The sequence below is a fragment of the Camelina sativa genome, chromosome 16, assembly GCF_000633955.1.
Source record: "Camelina sativa cultivar DH55 chromosome 16, Cs, whole genome shotgun sequence".
Classification (NCBI taxonomy): domain Eukaryota; kingdom Viridiplantae; phylum Streptophyta; class Magnoliopsida; order Brassicales; family Brassicaceae; genus Camelina; species Camelina sativa.
The window spans coordinates 15070235-15085815 of NC_025700.1; the positions used below are offsets into that span (position 1 = coordinate 15070235).

At 31.3% G+C, this 15581-nt stretch overlaps 3 protein-coding genes across 4 annotated transcripts in view; all 3 read left to right on the forward strand.

The window, feature by feature from the left end:
- LOC104753679 (WAT1-related protein At1g68170-like) overlaps positions 1-5915 on the forward strand; it is an 8434-nt gene extending 2519 nt beyond the window's left edge. Inside the window, exons 3-9 of the mRNA XM_010475897.2 lie at positions 9-139; positions 234-296; positions 4481-4597; positions 4739-4979; positions 5073-5231; positions 5354-5505; positions 5603-5915. Of these exons, the coding sequence (XP_010474199.1) occupies positions 9-139; positions 234-296; positions 4481-4597; positions 4739-4979; positions 5073-5231; positions 5354-5505; positions 5603-5771 (1032 nt within the window). The 3' untranslated portion in view covers positions 5772-5915. The remainder of the gene's footprint in view (positions 1-8; positions 140-233; positions 297-4480; positions 4598-4738; positions 4980-5072; positions 5232-5353; positions 5506-5602) is intronic.
- LOC104750632 (RING-H2 finger protein ATL57-like) lies at positions 10590-11979 on the forward strand. The gene is made up of 2 exons (XM_010472457.1): positions 10590-11311; positions 11421-11979. The coding sequence occupies exons 1-2, from the start codon at positions 10624-10626 to the stop codon at positions 11441-11443; spliced, it is 711 nt and encodes a 236-aa protein (XP_010470759.1). The 5' UTR covers positions 10590-10623; the 3' UTR covers positions 11444-11979.
- On the forward strand, positions 13138-15431 carry LOC104750633. 2 transcript variants are annotated; one of them, XM_010472459.2, is made up of 7 exons: positions 13138-13285; positions 13414-13489; positions 13568-13629; positions 13872-14005; positions 14305-14515; positions 14853-15027; positions 15107-15431. In XM_010472459.2, the coding sequence occupies exons 1-6, from the start codon at positions 13283-13285 to the stop codon at positions 15018-15020; spliced, it is 654 nt and encodes a 217-aa protein (XP_010470761.1). In that variant the 5' UTR covers positions 13138-13282; the 3' UTR covers positions 15021-15027; positions 15107-15431. The 2 variants fall into 2 exon arrangements, with proteins under 2 accessions (XP_010470761.1, XP_019092988.1); XM_019237443.1 differs by having other exon boundaries at positions 15111-15431.

Consider the following 15581-nt stretch of genomic DNA (forward strand, 5'->3'; position numbering starts at 1 on the left):
TGGTGCAGATAGCTACGGCAGGGCTAAACATATTGTTCAAGCTTGCCATGGAAGATGGTATGAACCCAAGTGTACTCGTGGCCTATCGTCTCTTATTCGCTACAATTTTCATGCTTCCTTTGTCCTTCATATTTCAAAGGTTGATTTTCTTGTATATGATAATATGGTTGTGTTTGTATGTTTTGATATTAATTAGATAATGTCTCGTTTTTAAACTACATGTGATCGAATAGGAAGAGGAAGCCGGAGTTTACATGGCGTCTGATGTTACTAGCATTACTCTCAGGGTTACTCGGGTACGTAGTCACTAATTGTCACAAACACATAAAAAGAAAGAAGCTTTTTTCGGTTGTTTTTCTTTTTTGGTCTTCTTGTGTCCCAATGTCATGTGTTCATGTGTCTTTGTGACTTTGTCAAATTAAAACCACATTATTTCGAACGGAAATTGAAAGCAATTTCGTTTTTTTTGTTCCCTTGTGTCCCAAAGTTATTTATATGCTCATGTCTTTGTGACTTTGTCAAACTAAATCCATCATTTTTCAGATGAAATTTTTTTAAAAAATATCTAAATGTTACACAAGTTTGATGCAAGACTCTAAAATTCATATAATCCTAAATAAGTTCAATTCTCTATAGATTTTTCAAAAATACACATCCACTAGATAGCTAGTTAAGTCGTCGGGTACTTAGGGTGTCTTATATCTTATAATAGTCATTTACAAGTACTAAGTAGCTTCAACCATTTTAATTAGTCAATATTATCAACCAGTGGTTTTACATTAAGACTAGGTGCTTCCCCACGCAACGCGTGGGTTGTGGTGTAGTTGGCACTTTCTTGTTTTTTTTGGTCTTTATCGTATTCTCTTTTGTATTATTTTGTTTTAATTAGGCATATACGGGCTTTGCCGTCACTTTTATTTATACACTATATGTTTATACCATTTCGTTCAGATGTGTATAATTGTGGCGTTTATTTTTTATGAATTATGAAGATGTTGTTTCTTGCTTTTGAGGATCCAATCTTATCATTGACTGATATTGTTTCCAATACATTTATTGTATTATAGATTTTCTAATTAACTGCTTATGTAAACTCTTCATACGTTGATGTTGTAATAATAAGTTATTTTTTTAAAATATCTTCCGTGTAAGTGATTATGTTTGTATGCCCATGTTTTGGTCTAATATCAATAAGATCGTTTCTGTTTTTCTTTAGTTGGCTTTGAAACCAATATTGAGTTAAGCAAATAATGGGTCGAATTATGGTGTTAATAAGTAATATAAATTCTTATGTATATATATTGTATATATGTGACTATAAATTTAGCTAACTAAAAAATTATGTAATATTTAAATACAATCTTGAACATATATATATATATTTTTATATGTGGGAGGAATGTATGAAATTATTGGATAGAAGTTATTTTTGAGTTAAATGACCTTTAATGTCTTTAAAGTGAGTTAAATATTAATAAATTTTTATATGTGTCTTGACTTTTTTAAAAAGGAATACCAAGTGTTTCCTTCCAAATTTGAAGTGATATAGTATTTTAGTTTTCTTATATGATTTTATGAACTTCAATGTAAAAGTTTTTCAAAGTAATAAGTACACTCACTGATTGAATTATAAAATTTGGAGAAATGTTTATTTCGTTTAATCATCTGCTCTATTAAATAAATAAAATAAGTATGTTGTTATTCCTACAAATAGGACAACATATATTATAGTTTAACCATGGAGTTAAGCAATGGAAATGGAACTTGTGATTGCAAGACAAAATGCTTATATGTTACACATTGATCGTTTAAAAATGAATAGGAACATCTAATTCTCAAATAAAGTTGATTGTTTTGTTAAAACCAACATATGTGAATTTAAATTTAACTATGCAAATTTAAAAAATAAATATGAATAGATTAGAAAGGCAAGAAATATAAAAGAAATATTTTTTTATATAAATAAAATAAAAATTGAAAACAATGTTAAATATATATAATACTTTCTACATTAAAATATAGAATCAAACTCTTACAAGTTACAACACATATGAGATATAACAACATTTGATATTGGTAGGAGAGGAGGAGAGAATGTTTACTATAAGATGGTAATCCAAATTAGATAATGGAGATGAATCTTTAATAAATAGAACAATGTAATATCTATATATATATAATACTTTCTAAATTAAAATATAGAATCAAACTCTTACAACACATATGAGATATAACAACATTTGATATTGGTGGGAGAGGAAGAGAGAATGATTACTTATAAGATAATAATCCAAATTAGATAAAGGAGATAAATCTTTTAAAATAAAAACAATGTAAAATATATATCATGTAGTCTCTAAAATTAAAATTTAGCATTAACAATTTACAATGATATTTCATTTTTTTTTTAAACCCATACAACAAAAATAAGAAATCAAAAATAACAAAAAAAAAAAAAAAATGATTTGAGGTATTGTAGAAGAGAATGAGAGAATGTGAAAATGAGATAGTAAAAGAATGTAAATATGAGAGAATGATATATTGAGAGAATGCTTATTTATATGATAACAAATGATGGAAGTTACATTTAGAACTATGGAGTTACAATAGTAATTTACTGTGTTTGAATAAAATTGAGTGGTAGAATATGATTAATGCATAATTTATTTTATTTTCAGTTATAATTTTATTTTAATGTGTGAGTTAAATGTATTGTGTTTATTGGATCTTAAATATTGTTTAAAGCAATTAGAAAGCAAATAAAAAATAAAAGAAAATTAGAAAACATGAAATGAAAATCAACCAATAAGGAGAGACCAAAACCTTACTTTTATATATATGATATATTGCTTTAAACTTTGAAATGAGAAATATATTATAAACAATAATTTTACATGAGAAATATATTAATTTAGCCAACCAAAATATGAATATAAGTTTAGCCAACCAAAATAAATAAAAAATATTAAAATTTAACAAAAAAAAATTTCTCTTGAAAGATAATAAGTTAGTAGGAGGAATGAATTAATGTACAATTATTGGATAGGAGTTACATTTGAGTTAAATGGAGTTACATGTCTTTAATTATAAATAAATATTTTAATTTTTTATAACCTAAAATAAAAGGAATACCAAGTGGCTGAATCAAAATTCACATGATTTGGTTGTTTGTTGATATAAACTCAACACTTACACATAATATTTCAAAATAAAAAATATTACTTTTTAAGTGACAAACTAAATTAGTTTTCTTATAAAATTATATGAATTCTTCAATCTCAATAATTTTTAAAATCCCAAGGATAACTTATATTTTTTTGGTTTTCACTCATCAATTTAATTTATAGTGCTAGATTTCATACTAATGGTTTCATCTTTAGAGAATTTAGTGAAATGATATTTTTAAAATTATATTTTATTTTTATATTTAAGTTCCAGTTGAATATGTTTTGTTTTTTGGATCATTTTTTATTTTGATTAAAGACACAAAAAACCAATTGTTTAATTATGTTCTTTTTGTTTTCAAAAACCTCAAATCATAAATATATATATATATATATATATTATATTGATATCTGCAGATTTAACAATTGAATCACAAAACAAAATAGTCTTTATAAATGGATAAATGGATAATTATATTGATCTTTAAATATTATATTGATCTTTATAAATTATTAAAAATGATACATGAATATGTGAGATAACCAGAGACATAATAGATAATTACATATGGATCATTTCAACTTTATGATCTTATTGTGTGGTGAATATTGTAAGGAAGTATGAAAATAATGACTTATAAGATGTTAATATAAAATAGAAAATGGAGATAAACATTTTAAAAGATTAAAATAAATATATAAGATATACATATCATACAAACTCTAAAACTAAGCTTTTACAATGATATTTGATTTGATTTTTTATAACCCATACAACAACAATAACAAAAAAAATACAAAACAAAACAAAACAAAACAAAAAAGAGATTTGAGAGTAGTGGAAGAAGATGAGAGAATAAAAGAGTGATAGACTAAGAGAATAAGATAATGAGTATTTATAGGAAGAGAAATGATGAAAAATTACATTTAGAAAAATGAGAGTTACAATTCTAATTTATTGTTTTGTTTTAATACAATTGATTAATACAACTTAGTGGAGAAATAAAGTTAATGCATAATTTATAGGGAGAAGTTATAAAGATTTCAGTTTTATATTATGTGAGTTAAATGTGAAAATTAATTGTTTTAAATTTGTGTTTTAATATAATTTTTTTTTGTTAAAATTGCATTGCCAAATGGACCAATAAGGAGAGACTGAAACTCTACTTTTATATATATGATTCAACGTGTTACCAAAAATATAGAAGACTTAACACTTAATTACTGAAACTAGTACGTAGTTGATAATATTGTTTTAAAAAACCAAATATATATTGGAATTATAACACTTAATTAATGTGGTGATAATTAAACAGTGTGGTAATACCGAGTATCCTAACCATTGCGGGTCTGGCTCTAACGTCAGCAACATTCACCTCCGCTGCTGGCGTTCTCACTCCATTGATCACTTTTATCTTCGCTGCACTTCTTAGGCAAGTGACACACGTCAAATCAATTAGATTAATTAAGACCTTTTAATTAATATATATCTATACCATTATTATTATTTTGTTGGTCGGAAATATTTATACCATTATTAAACAAAAGATATATAATCCATTTTCCGTGTAAAGGATGGAGAGTGTACGGCTTGGGTCGAGCGTAGGGTTGGCTAAGGTTTTTGGAACATTGCTTGGTGTTGGTGGAGCTCTTGTTTTTATATTCTACAGAGGAAAAGAGATTCATCTATGGTCAACTCACGTTAACCTAGTGACCCAACCACGTGATGCTGCTACCACTCACCATATCTCTATCTTTGGTGCTCTTCTAGTTTTTGGCGGTAACATTTCCATTGCACTTTGGTTTTTATTGCAGGCAAGTTTTATCCTTTTCAACTTTCTTTTCTATGTATATTTTCATGTGTGTTTGTTTACTAAAGGCATATGTAACTTTTTTTTTGGTTTACAGGTTAAGATAGGCAAAATATTCGGAGGGGCTTATTGGAACGCGACACTAATGAACATGATGGGAAGCATAGTGGCTATGCTTGTCGCTCTTTGCTGGAAACACGATTTAAATGAATGGAGATTAGGATGGAATATTAGACTCTTAACCATTGCGTATGCGGTAATTATCAATCCATTCAAATCAATAAGGGACTTGTTTGTATATGTATTAAATTCCTACGAGTCTGTAAGAGAAGATTCATTTAAGCATTTGAAATATATAATTTATGTTGTCCATCGCAGGCAATTGTGATTTCTGGGATGGCGGTAGCTGTTAATGCATGGTGCGTCGAGTCTAGAGGGCCCCTATTTGTATCGGTATTTAGCCCTGTAGGACTAGTGATCGTAGCCGTTGTTGGATCATTTTTGCTAGATGAAACACTTCATCTTGGGAGGTACAAAACTCGTGTATATTGTATTGTTTTGTGGAGGTGGGTTTGACGTACGTATGTATATATAATATGGTTTATTTTTTACTTGGCAACATTACAGCATCATTGGTACAGTGATTATCGTGGGAGGATTATATCTTGTGCTATGGGGTAAAAACAAGGAAATGAAGAGTATCGTTACGATAACCTCGGGTCATATTGAAACAAATAAGACTAGCAAAGACAACATCCTCAACAGTCTTCCTACATTAAGTACAAATGTCCCTTGAATCCTCCTCTTACATATCGACCATCGATCAATTTATAATGCTCGTTATATATTGAACAAGTGAGTGTTAACAGGATTCTTCTATCTAACGACGATTTCGTATAACCTTTGTATGCCTTTGTTCTATACCACATTTAAAAAAAATCAATATTTTCAGATGTTTGATTATTTTCAAAATTAAGACAAAATTGTAAAATCTTTATTGGTTCTACTTAGTTTCTGTTTTGAGGCATAAATACTCTGTCATACTGCATGCCCATTTCACAGTCTCATCTCATATTATTTCAAAACTTGTGAGCATAATATATATCAAACTATTTTTTATATGAAACAAAGAATCTAATTTAAAGTAGGGAACTTAAAATTAGATACATACATAAACAGAATATTATTTATCTTAAAATCGGAGTCATGCTCCAGTTGCACCTGCTAAAAGAACAACAGATGTTTTAGCCAATTTAGTAGTAGTTTGTTCGGTTATCACTAATCGAAAAGGATGCGTTAAGGTATGTAATTGGTACCATAATCATCAACCTCACATTCATTATCATCACTCACATACCTTAACACACACCCCTCTTAGAATATTGAAGATTAAAAATGGGAAAAAAGGAGCCAAAGTAGGAGTTACAAAGGAATAAAAAATAGTCATTTTCTGATTAGTAACTTTCCAACAAAAAAAAAAAATAAATAACAAATGGACAAGGTTCATCTAAACCTTCCTCCAAGCAACGAACCTATATCTATATTTGTTGTAGCTCATGAAGTTTGTGCACCTAATCAAAATAGCCAGAAACAAAACTGAAAGACTGTAATAAATATTCTTGTCATAAAAAAACAAGAATATCATATAAGATGAAGAATCGACAAGAACAAATGGACAAGAGTAAACCCGGCAATGTGATTCCATGTATAATAAGTAGTCGTTTAAGCAAGGATAAAATCAGCAGATAAGACCTTAACGCTGTACGAGTCAGAGAAAGGATCAAGTTTGAAGATGGAACCGAACCACTCGAACTCCCCCCAAATCTCTCATCCCTCGGGTCCCTCACGTGTCACCAGGGAAATCTCGGCACACCAAAGCTCCAAACTCTCAGGACCTTCAGACTGCACATTCCACAAGATGACAATATTGTTAGCATAGTTGCTGCAGAGTCTGTTGATATCAAATCCCCACTGGTTAGATTGTTGCAAGTCTTCCAAACCCTCACTTCCTTCCAATCCAACTCATTTGGCAAACACCACAGTATTCTTCCGCGGGTACCACTACAGAATAAGAATTTCCCAATGACACACCAACCTTTTATATGTCCCGGCGGGTTCAAGTGTGTTTTTTTTACAATTGATTACCAATTGGTTGAATAGTTACAACTGTCATCTTTTCTTTTGATGTTTTTGTAGAATTTTGCTGCCAAAAAAAAAAAAGTTTTTGTAGAGTTTAAAGCTTTATTTTTTGCTACAATTTTTTTTTGAATCAAAATATATTGTTAACGATTATTATTTGTATATGCGGTAAATTAATTAATGTATTTATCATCTATACAAAATAAATTAAATTGATATGAATAATTATAAAAAGTTATCATAAAAAATTAATCTCTTTGACAAATTTAATGTTTTGGGGAAATCTACGGTACAAAGACTTTGTCATTTGCTCTCACAAGCAAGAAGAACCTTCATCTTTTACTTTGTTTATTTGTCCAAGATTAGTCCTCAACGTAATCGCTTGGTTCATTATTTTGTATAAGATGTTCCTTTGATCTTCCTTGCTAAGAAGAAGAAAAACCTCGCACAAGAGTAGAGTCGTGTGTTCGGATATTCTGATTAATTAAAGATAATTTTAAATAAACTTTTAAATCTTTTTAAAAATTCATAATTGTGCTAAAAATTTTTAGCCTAAAACATATTATTCAAAATATCAAAACTTTAACAATTTCATATTCATGATAATATTGATTAAGCTATTAGAGAACCAAAAAAAGCAATTACATAATTTTATGTAAACTTATGTTATATTCTCATGTTAATTTTGAAATTAATTTTCCTTGAAAAAGCTTTTCATTAATTATTTACATGCTTTTAATTGTTCAAAACAACTTAACTCAATTTTGTCAACCCAATTTTATTAATATTAGGACTCAGACAACCGGCGTTGAAATCGCTTCTTACAAAAACTTCCACAATAAACCAAACACCACCTCATCTAGTTACTTAGTGGAACAACCAACCACCCCTAGGGACCAAGTAACAAGAGAGGTGGGCTGGAATATTGTATTTCGTCTAGCCACGGACAACAGTTCCCCAAAAATACTCCAATTCACTAAAACTCCTCTAGTACCCCTAAAACCCATGACATCACTTCAGTCAATCTATTATCATCCAAACTTAACTCCAACTATCTTCCAAAGACCCAAACACATAACAACATGATGGTGTCGACCGACACCACTTTGGTGTCGACCGACACCACTTTGGTGTCGACCGACACCACTTTGGTGTCGCTCGACACCCCAACTTTACTACAAAACCGTCTACACGAGACCACAATACAAACACTTGATTAACACACACACTAACCGTTCATTTCACAAACCCACCGTTGGATATGAAGCTTATAGCACCACGAAGCTACCTACCAAAATTCAGCTAAATCGGACTCCGTTTCATCCTGCAAACATTGCCCCGAAGTAGCCATCTCGAACCAGTTCACGTTGTTCATCCGCTGGTGATGGTGTTGAACGACACCAACCTAGAAATCACGATCGAAACCTCCCTTCAAACTCCTTCTCGCCGCAAATCCCTTACCCACTACAACCATCAATTCTCTAATCGATCTAACACTAAAACAATAACACTTACTTGGATTACAGCCATGAGAAAGCTTCCTTGTGTCTCCCAATCCACCACCAATCTCCCATCCATCCCCTCACACATGAAGAAGACGGATCTCCCTTCTTCTCCTTATTTCCCTGCCACAGCTCTCCCTTCCACAGCCACATATCTCACCAAAAACATCAAGAACAATCCTAAAAACTCTCAAGAACATTCTCAAATGCTTTCTCTCCTTTTCCTCTCCTTTTTTCACTAAACGGCGACCAAAAGCACATAAAACCCTCGACCTAGGTCGCTTCTCCACTTATATACTCGGTTTGGATAACCAATTAAATCAAACCAGCCCGAAATCGCGAAATAAAACAATCTGGTTGAACCAGAAAAGCTGGTGTCTATCGACACACCCCTGGTGTCGATCGACACTCATCCCCAAATCACACTATTTGGTTCACGGATGTTACAATTTCTGAAATTTTAGTTAGATTATAGTATAACATTTAATATTAGATATTAAATGTTATATTATAGAAAGTCGCAACGAACTATGATTTGTTAATTATTGATGAAGAAACAAGAATATAGAAAATTCAAAAGACATGACTATTTAAATAGACACACATATTAGAACGAAAAAATTGTGATGATAAAATATGATTAAAATATAGTGCAAAAAGACACAACTCTACAATGAACAGATACAACTGTTTGAGTTTAAAAAAACAAATAATTTTTTTTTCACAAAAAATACTAAAAATGTCGCAATTGTTGTTCTCACTTATTAAGATTGTTATTATTACTTTTAAATATTAAATATTAAAATATTGTTTAATGAAAAGTTACGATAAATAGAAGCAACTATAAATTCTATAGTAAGTTGTATTAAATTTCTCTATTGCTATAATCATTTCTAAAATTTTAGTTAGATTATAGAATAACATTGAATATTAGATATTAATATTCAATTATTTAGATTCAACATAAAATGAAAAAATTTGTTTCAACGAACTTGTTGGTTACTGATGAAAAGACAAATATAAAGAGAGTTCAGAAGACATGACTATTTAAATAGACACACGCCAATGACGTCATACGCCTATTAGAATGAAACTTGTGATGAAAAAATATAAATAAAATATAGTGAAAATATACAACTTTATAATGAACAGATACAACCGTTTGAATTTTTTAAAAAGCATATAAAAACAAAAATTTTACGTAAAGGTACTACGAAAAATCGCAACTGTTTGCACTTCATTGTACCTAATAATCCATATAAACTGCTTTTAAATAGAAGACATCTTTATTACCATATTGGAAATGTCAAATTCAAAAACTCACTATATAATCCATCTAACTCTTGAAATAAAACTCTGACAATTTTTATTAAATTTTTATATTTAAAATTAAATAAAAATTGTAAATTAGATTCATCATTCCAAAAATATTTTGTTATATCAAGAATTGGAGGATTTTCTTTACTTTTAAAAGAATAAATGCTAGAGAATAATTGAGATTGAAAATTTATATTGTTTTGTGTCATTGCAAAAAAATGAAAACAGTTCAAACAAACAAATATATACAGATTTCAAAAGATATGAATGTCCCAATAAACATAACTCTACAGTGACCAATTTTAACTTTTCATAAATAACAGTTTTAATGAACCATCACGACTTTTCGAAAAATGTCCAAAAAATATGAAAACACAGCATTTATTCGGATTGTTATTATATATAGATTATTTTTATTTTTTAAATTCTTAAGTCTTAACCTACACCCTTTCTCGGTAATTGATTCTCCAAGCATCCTTTGCAATCGTTGATTCGTACAAGAAAAATCACCAAAGATTCTCGAGTTGACATAGCAGAGACCATACGACATCGTCCTAGACACAGAAAAGAATAACACATTCACTCGAATAGGCTTCGTCTTGCCTCTTTTTAAAAACATGTGCACGTATTTAAGCATAAATGCATATATCTTTAGATTCTACAAACAAAAACATAAAAAAGATTGGAAATATGACATCTGCGTATCGTCCAAGAGTTATTGTTAATGGAACAAGAAGAACAAGAATGTTCCATTACTTCTATTGTCGTCATTGTAGCCGTACCATTAGGCTGACTAGCTATGGTCTATATGGTCCCTTATGTCCTTTTTGTTCTAGAGAGATCAATCTCCATGATGAGCTTGACATTATGAGGCCAAGCCGACCTTATTGGGATAGCGATACCGACTGGATCACGTTTCATCTTGTCAACCAACCGAGAAGTAACCGGTTCAGTCATGATGATCTAGTTTACAATACCGACGAGGAATTCGCTGATGTGATGCCCAGCGTACAGATCGGTCCACCACCTGCCTCGCAATCCGCCATCCAGGCTGTGAAAACGGTGATAATCACGGAAGAGGATTTAGCGAAAGAGAAGGTTTGTGCGATATGCAAGGAGGAGTTTGAAGTTGGAGAGGAAGGAAAAGAATTGAAATGCGTACATTTATACCATGCAAGTTGCATTGTGTCTTGGTTGAACATTCACAACACTTGCCCCATTTGTCGCTTTGAGGTTAACTTAGGTGTTTCCGAAAGTAACCTAGAAGAAGGAGAGTCGTCTCACCACGTTGACTATGATCGAACAAATCGGTTTAGGACTCGGGTATGTTCTTTGTGGCCTCTCCGAATGATGATTGATTGGGTACATAATCTCATAGGTAAGATTCCAACTCCCAATATAACTTTCATGGCTTTCCTATTATGCTTTTACATTTTTTAACTATGATATTTTAAATTAACAATTAATAATATATATAATTTCCGCAGATATAAGAATAACAAACTCTTGACAAAAAAAAAAGTTAAAGAATTGCAAACAAGAATGTAGGAAACTAGGAATATTGACTACATAATTAGGTTAATAATGAAAGAGAGGGAAGAGAAAACTATATAAAGAGGCAAAGAGGGTAAAAGGCTAGAAGCGGCGTTTAAGGAACATTTCATGAAACAAAAATTTGGCATTAGCAAGACTATATATGCATAATGCATTAATAATTATATTTTATTCATTTGTAAGTTGTAACAACTGTAGTAAATAAAATATCTTGGTAATAAACTCAGTTCTCTAGTAGCTAGGGTCCCATGATCCCTCAATCGTCTGAAATCGCATTGTCTCTCACCCTTTGTTTGATTGTTTATTTCTCTCTCAAGACAGTTTAGTTGGTACCCTCACCAACCCTTCTTAATTGCAGATATCTTTTTTCGTCTGATTTTGTAAATTCGGCCGGGTTTGTGACTTTTCGGTTTGACTTTCCATGAACTTCTCTACTCTTGGTCTACCTTCTCTTATTCTCATGCATTTAATAGAAAATCTCTTATCAAAAGAAAGCTTGGTGATAGAATTTTTAGGTGGATGATCTGATATAAATAGTCGTTAGCTAGAATAAGATAAAAGTGACAGTAAATACGAAAAAGACAACACACTCGAAACCCATAACAACAAAATCAAGATATCGTATCTAATCAAATAAGCAACATTCATCACCCAAGTTGTATTATAATACTAATTTCTAATATAAATACATACCACCCCCTTGATGTTCTCTACAACACAACATATATAATCATTAATCAACCATTAAAAAGAAAAATGGTGAAAACGAAAAGTGCACTTTTGTTTTCCATGGTCTTCATGGCATCATTATCAGTGTTATATTTGTGGGTACCCGACCGAATCAATTTTGTTAGTTCAGTATTTGTCTTTCTTTAACAAAATTTAAATTTTGATGTGTCAAGTTAAACTTTTATATCTTTACAATAATCTAAAAAATAAATAATTTTAAGACCAAATAAAAGTTCAAGATATGAATTAATTAGCCAATTAAAATCTCTTAATTATAAAACAAAAAGGAGATTATTCTTTACATTTTCATATTCCAAAATGTGCTTTTATGATAGACTTTGATGTCAAGCCCACATGAAGAAGAAAGAAAAAACAACAATCGTGGCTTCTATTTTTGGAGAAGATGCACTAGAGGGAAGCTTTTAACAATAAGTGCATGTTGTAAACGTGTCAAGAATGTGATCCTAATGCTAATGAAGAATGATTTTGGTCATGATTGTTATGTTTGTTTTTTTTTTTTATGTTTTAATGACGCAAATATATGGAAACGTATGACCCTAGCTAGGACGACCTGAGGGCTTAACTTCAAGATTTTTCGAAGCTATATGGAGCACTGTAAGCAAATACTTTAGTAGAGGCGTAACCTTGTAACACCTTCAGTTGGAATTCGTTTTCAATTATTTTTAAGGATTGGATATATCATATGTCTGATTTATTATACCTAAAGCTGACTAGAAAGTTTGTGCATGTTACTTCAACCTCTATGGACTATGGGAATGGGACTATCTAAAAAAAGAGGTTTAAAGCATATAGATCATATAAATAAAGCCTCGGCCCAATATGTAGGCCCAAAGTTAAGATTAGGAAAAAAAAAAAAAAAACCATGATGATGTGTTCGTAACCACACGCGCGTATATCGAATCGTCGAGCCTCTCTCTCTATATCTCAAAATTCAAAATCACTTGAAAGCTCTCGTTAAGCTACAAAACAGCGATCTCTCCTCATCACGACGATACCTATCCAAATTTACTAAATCAAGATTCGGAGAAGATTCAAATTTGCTACAATGGTGAGAATTTCTGGGTTTTTTCTTAGAGATCTTAATTTTCAAAAACCCTAATTTTTGTTGCTTTTGTGAGATTTTGTTTTGATTCCTGAATTTTTCTGAATTTGTTGTATTACTGAAAATGATTTTAGGGAGGTGAAGGAGAAGATCTAGAGCCGCTTTTTGATTATCGTCGTGTTCAGCCAGCCAATTTTGTTTGTATTGATGGTGAGTTTTTAATTTTGGCGACTGAGCAGCCCAGAGTAATAAAGTTTTCTTTTCTTAATTGCTCTGAAATCTTTGTAGACGATGATGATGATGCCTCGGTGACGCCTATTCCAAAGAGAGCTAAAAAAACTTCACAAACTGTAAGAAAGTGATCTTTTATGATTGGGTTCAGTGAGCTCTTTGTGTTTTAACTTAAAAATTCACAATGGGGAAGGAGAACAGATTATAGAAACTTAGGGATTGTAAAGAGTGTTTCTTTTAAGTTTTTTTTTTGGTTACTGATTCAGTTCTAATTCAGAATCTATGGTGAATATCATCATCCCTTTTGGAATCTTGAATCTTTGTTTTGGTTTTTGAAATCTATCGATTTGCTTTTATGTAGGTTGAAAAGTTTGATGATGATGATGTGAAAGTGATTGAAGTAACGGGTGATGAAGATTGGTTGATTCCTCCGCCTAAGGTTATCTTCGACAAAAATAAGGAGTCTGTCGAAGATTCAACCATTAAAGCATTAAGGTAGTTTTGTTTGTTTGCTTGTAATCTCATCTCTAGGCTTCCCACGTTGCTGTTAGAGGCAACAGTTTTTTTCAATTCCAAATTTATATAAAGCTCTTGGTTGGTTTAACTTGCCCATAAAGAGTTAAATTTGGTAAGTCTATCTTAGTATTTTGTTAATGCATACTGATGATACGATTTCGTTTGAGTGATTTAGTCATTTCCTTCTACTTTTTTTCTTTTATTGCTATCCGTGAAGAGTCTTAGTCTTATTGTTTATACTTTGATTCCATATTACTAATTTGAAATATGTAATGTAGGACGAAGAAGATGGAGCTCATGTCATTCACAAAATCTGTAGCAGATGTGATGCAGGAAGTTGAGGAGTCTGCTAAAAGGGAGATTGAAGTATCACTCAATCCACCTTCAGAGGCTGCTGATGAGGCACCACCAGAGCCTACGAATGACAGGGCCAAGATTGTCATTACAATTCAGGACAAAGATGAAAAGAAGCAATGCCGAGTGTTTGCGGTAAGTTTTGTTTGTTGCTTGCGGCTCAGTACCCAACCTGCCATCATGTGGGATAGGTAGGCATAAGAGTTAGTTGTTATGTCACCCTCGCTAACATTCGGATAGCTAGAGAATACGAGCGTTCTTGGAAAGCATGAGTATAGATTGGGGATTGAAGAGATCACTTTAAATATTGAAAGGGGTTGAGTTTTTTTTGAGAAGCGTCTCTGGATCATAGAGGCTTATTTGAGGGGTCGCTGAAGTAATAATATAAGAGTTCCCTGTCTTTATCAATGTGTAAATTATGAAATGGCTTTGTATACTGATGTAGAATTGGTATTTTCCCGTTTTGTTGTAGGATGAGAAGTTTGAGCAGGTTTTCAAAATGTATGCAGAGAAAGCTAAGCTTAACCTGCAAAATCTTGTATTTATTTTTGACGGTGATAAGATTGATCCATCGACCACTCCTGCTGAACTTGATATGGAGGATCATGATATGATCGAAGTACACACCAAAAAAAGTTGACAAATAGGTAACTAATGAAAGTCCTCTATCTTTTCTTGGGTCTTATTCCTGATACGATGATGCTCACTATCTTTGATTGGATTCAGTCAGGCATAAATCAGACTGAAACCACCTGCATGTTGCTTCTGTTCTGTCTGCCAAATCTAGAATGTCAATGCGTTTAACTTTTGCGAAAACCAGAGTTTTGTTTTGTACATCAACATGGGCATGGAAGGGGGATCTCTGCTAACTCTGGTGTTGTATCTGTGACCTTTCTCATTTTATCGGAAGTTTTTATCTTTCTTTCTTTATTTTCATCGGTTTGATAGTAGATTCAGCTTTTTTATTTAGGATGTATGTACAATATGTAAGATAAACCGGGACCATTTTGATCTTAACTAAACCAAAGAAATCCATTCTGAAATTGCCTGACAATTTTATAACAATCAAAACTATTGTGTAAGCAGGTATGATTGAAACAAACTCAAAAATTACTATTGTGGAAGCAGTAAGCTCTGACAAAAACGCTACAGAAGCATCTGCTCATTGTAAATGTCGTTTTAAGAATAAAATAGACATATC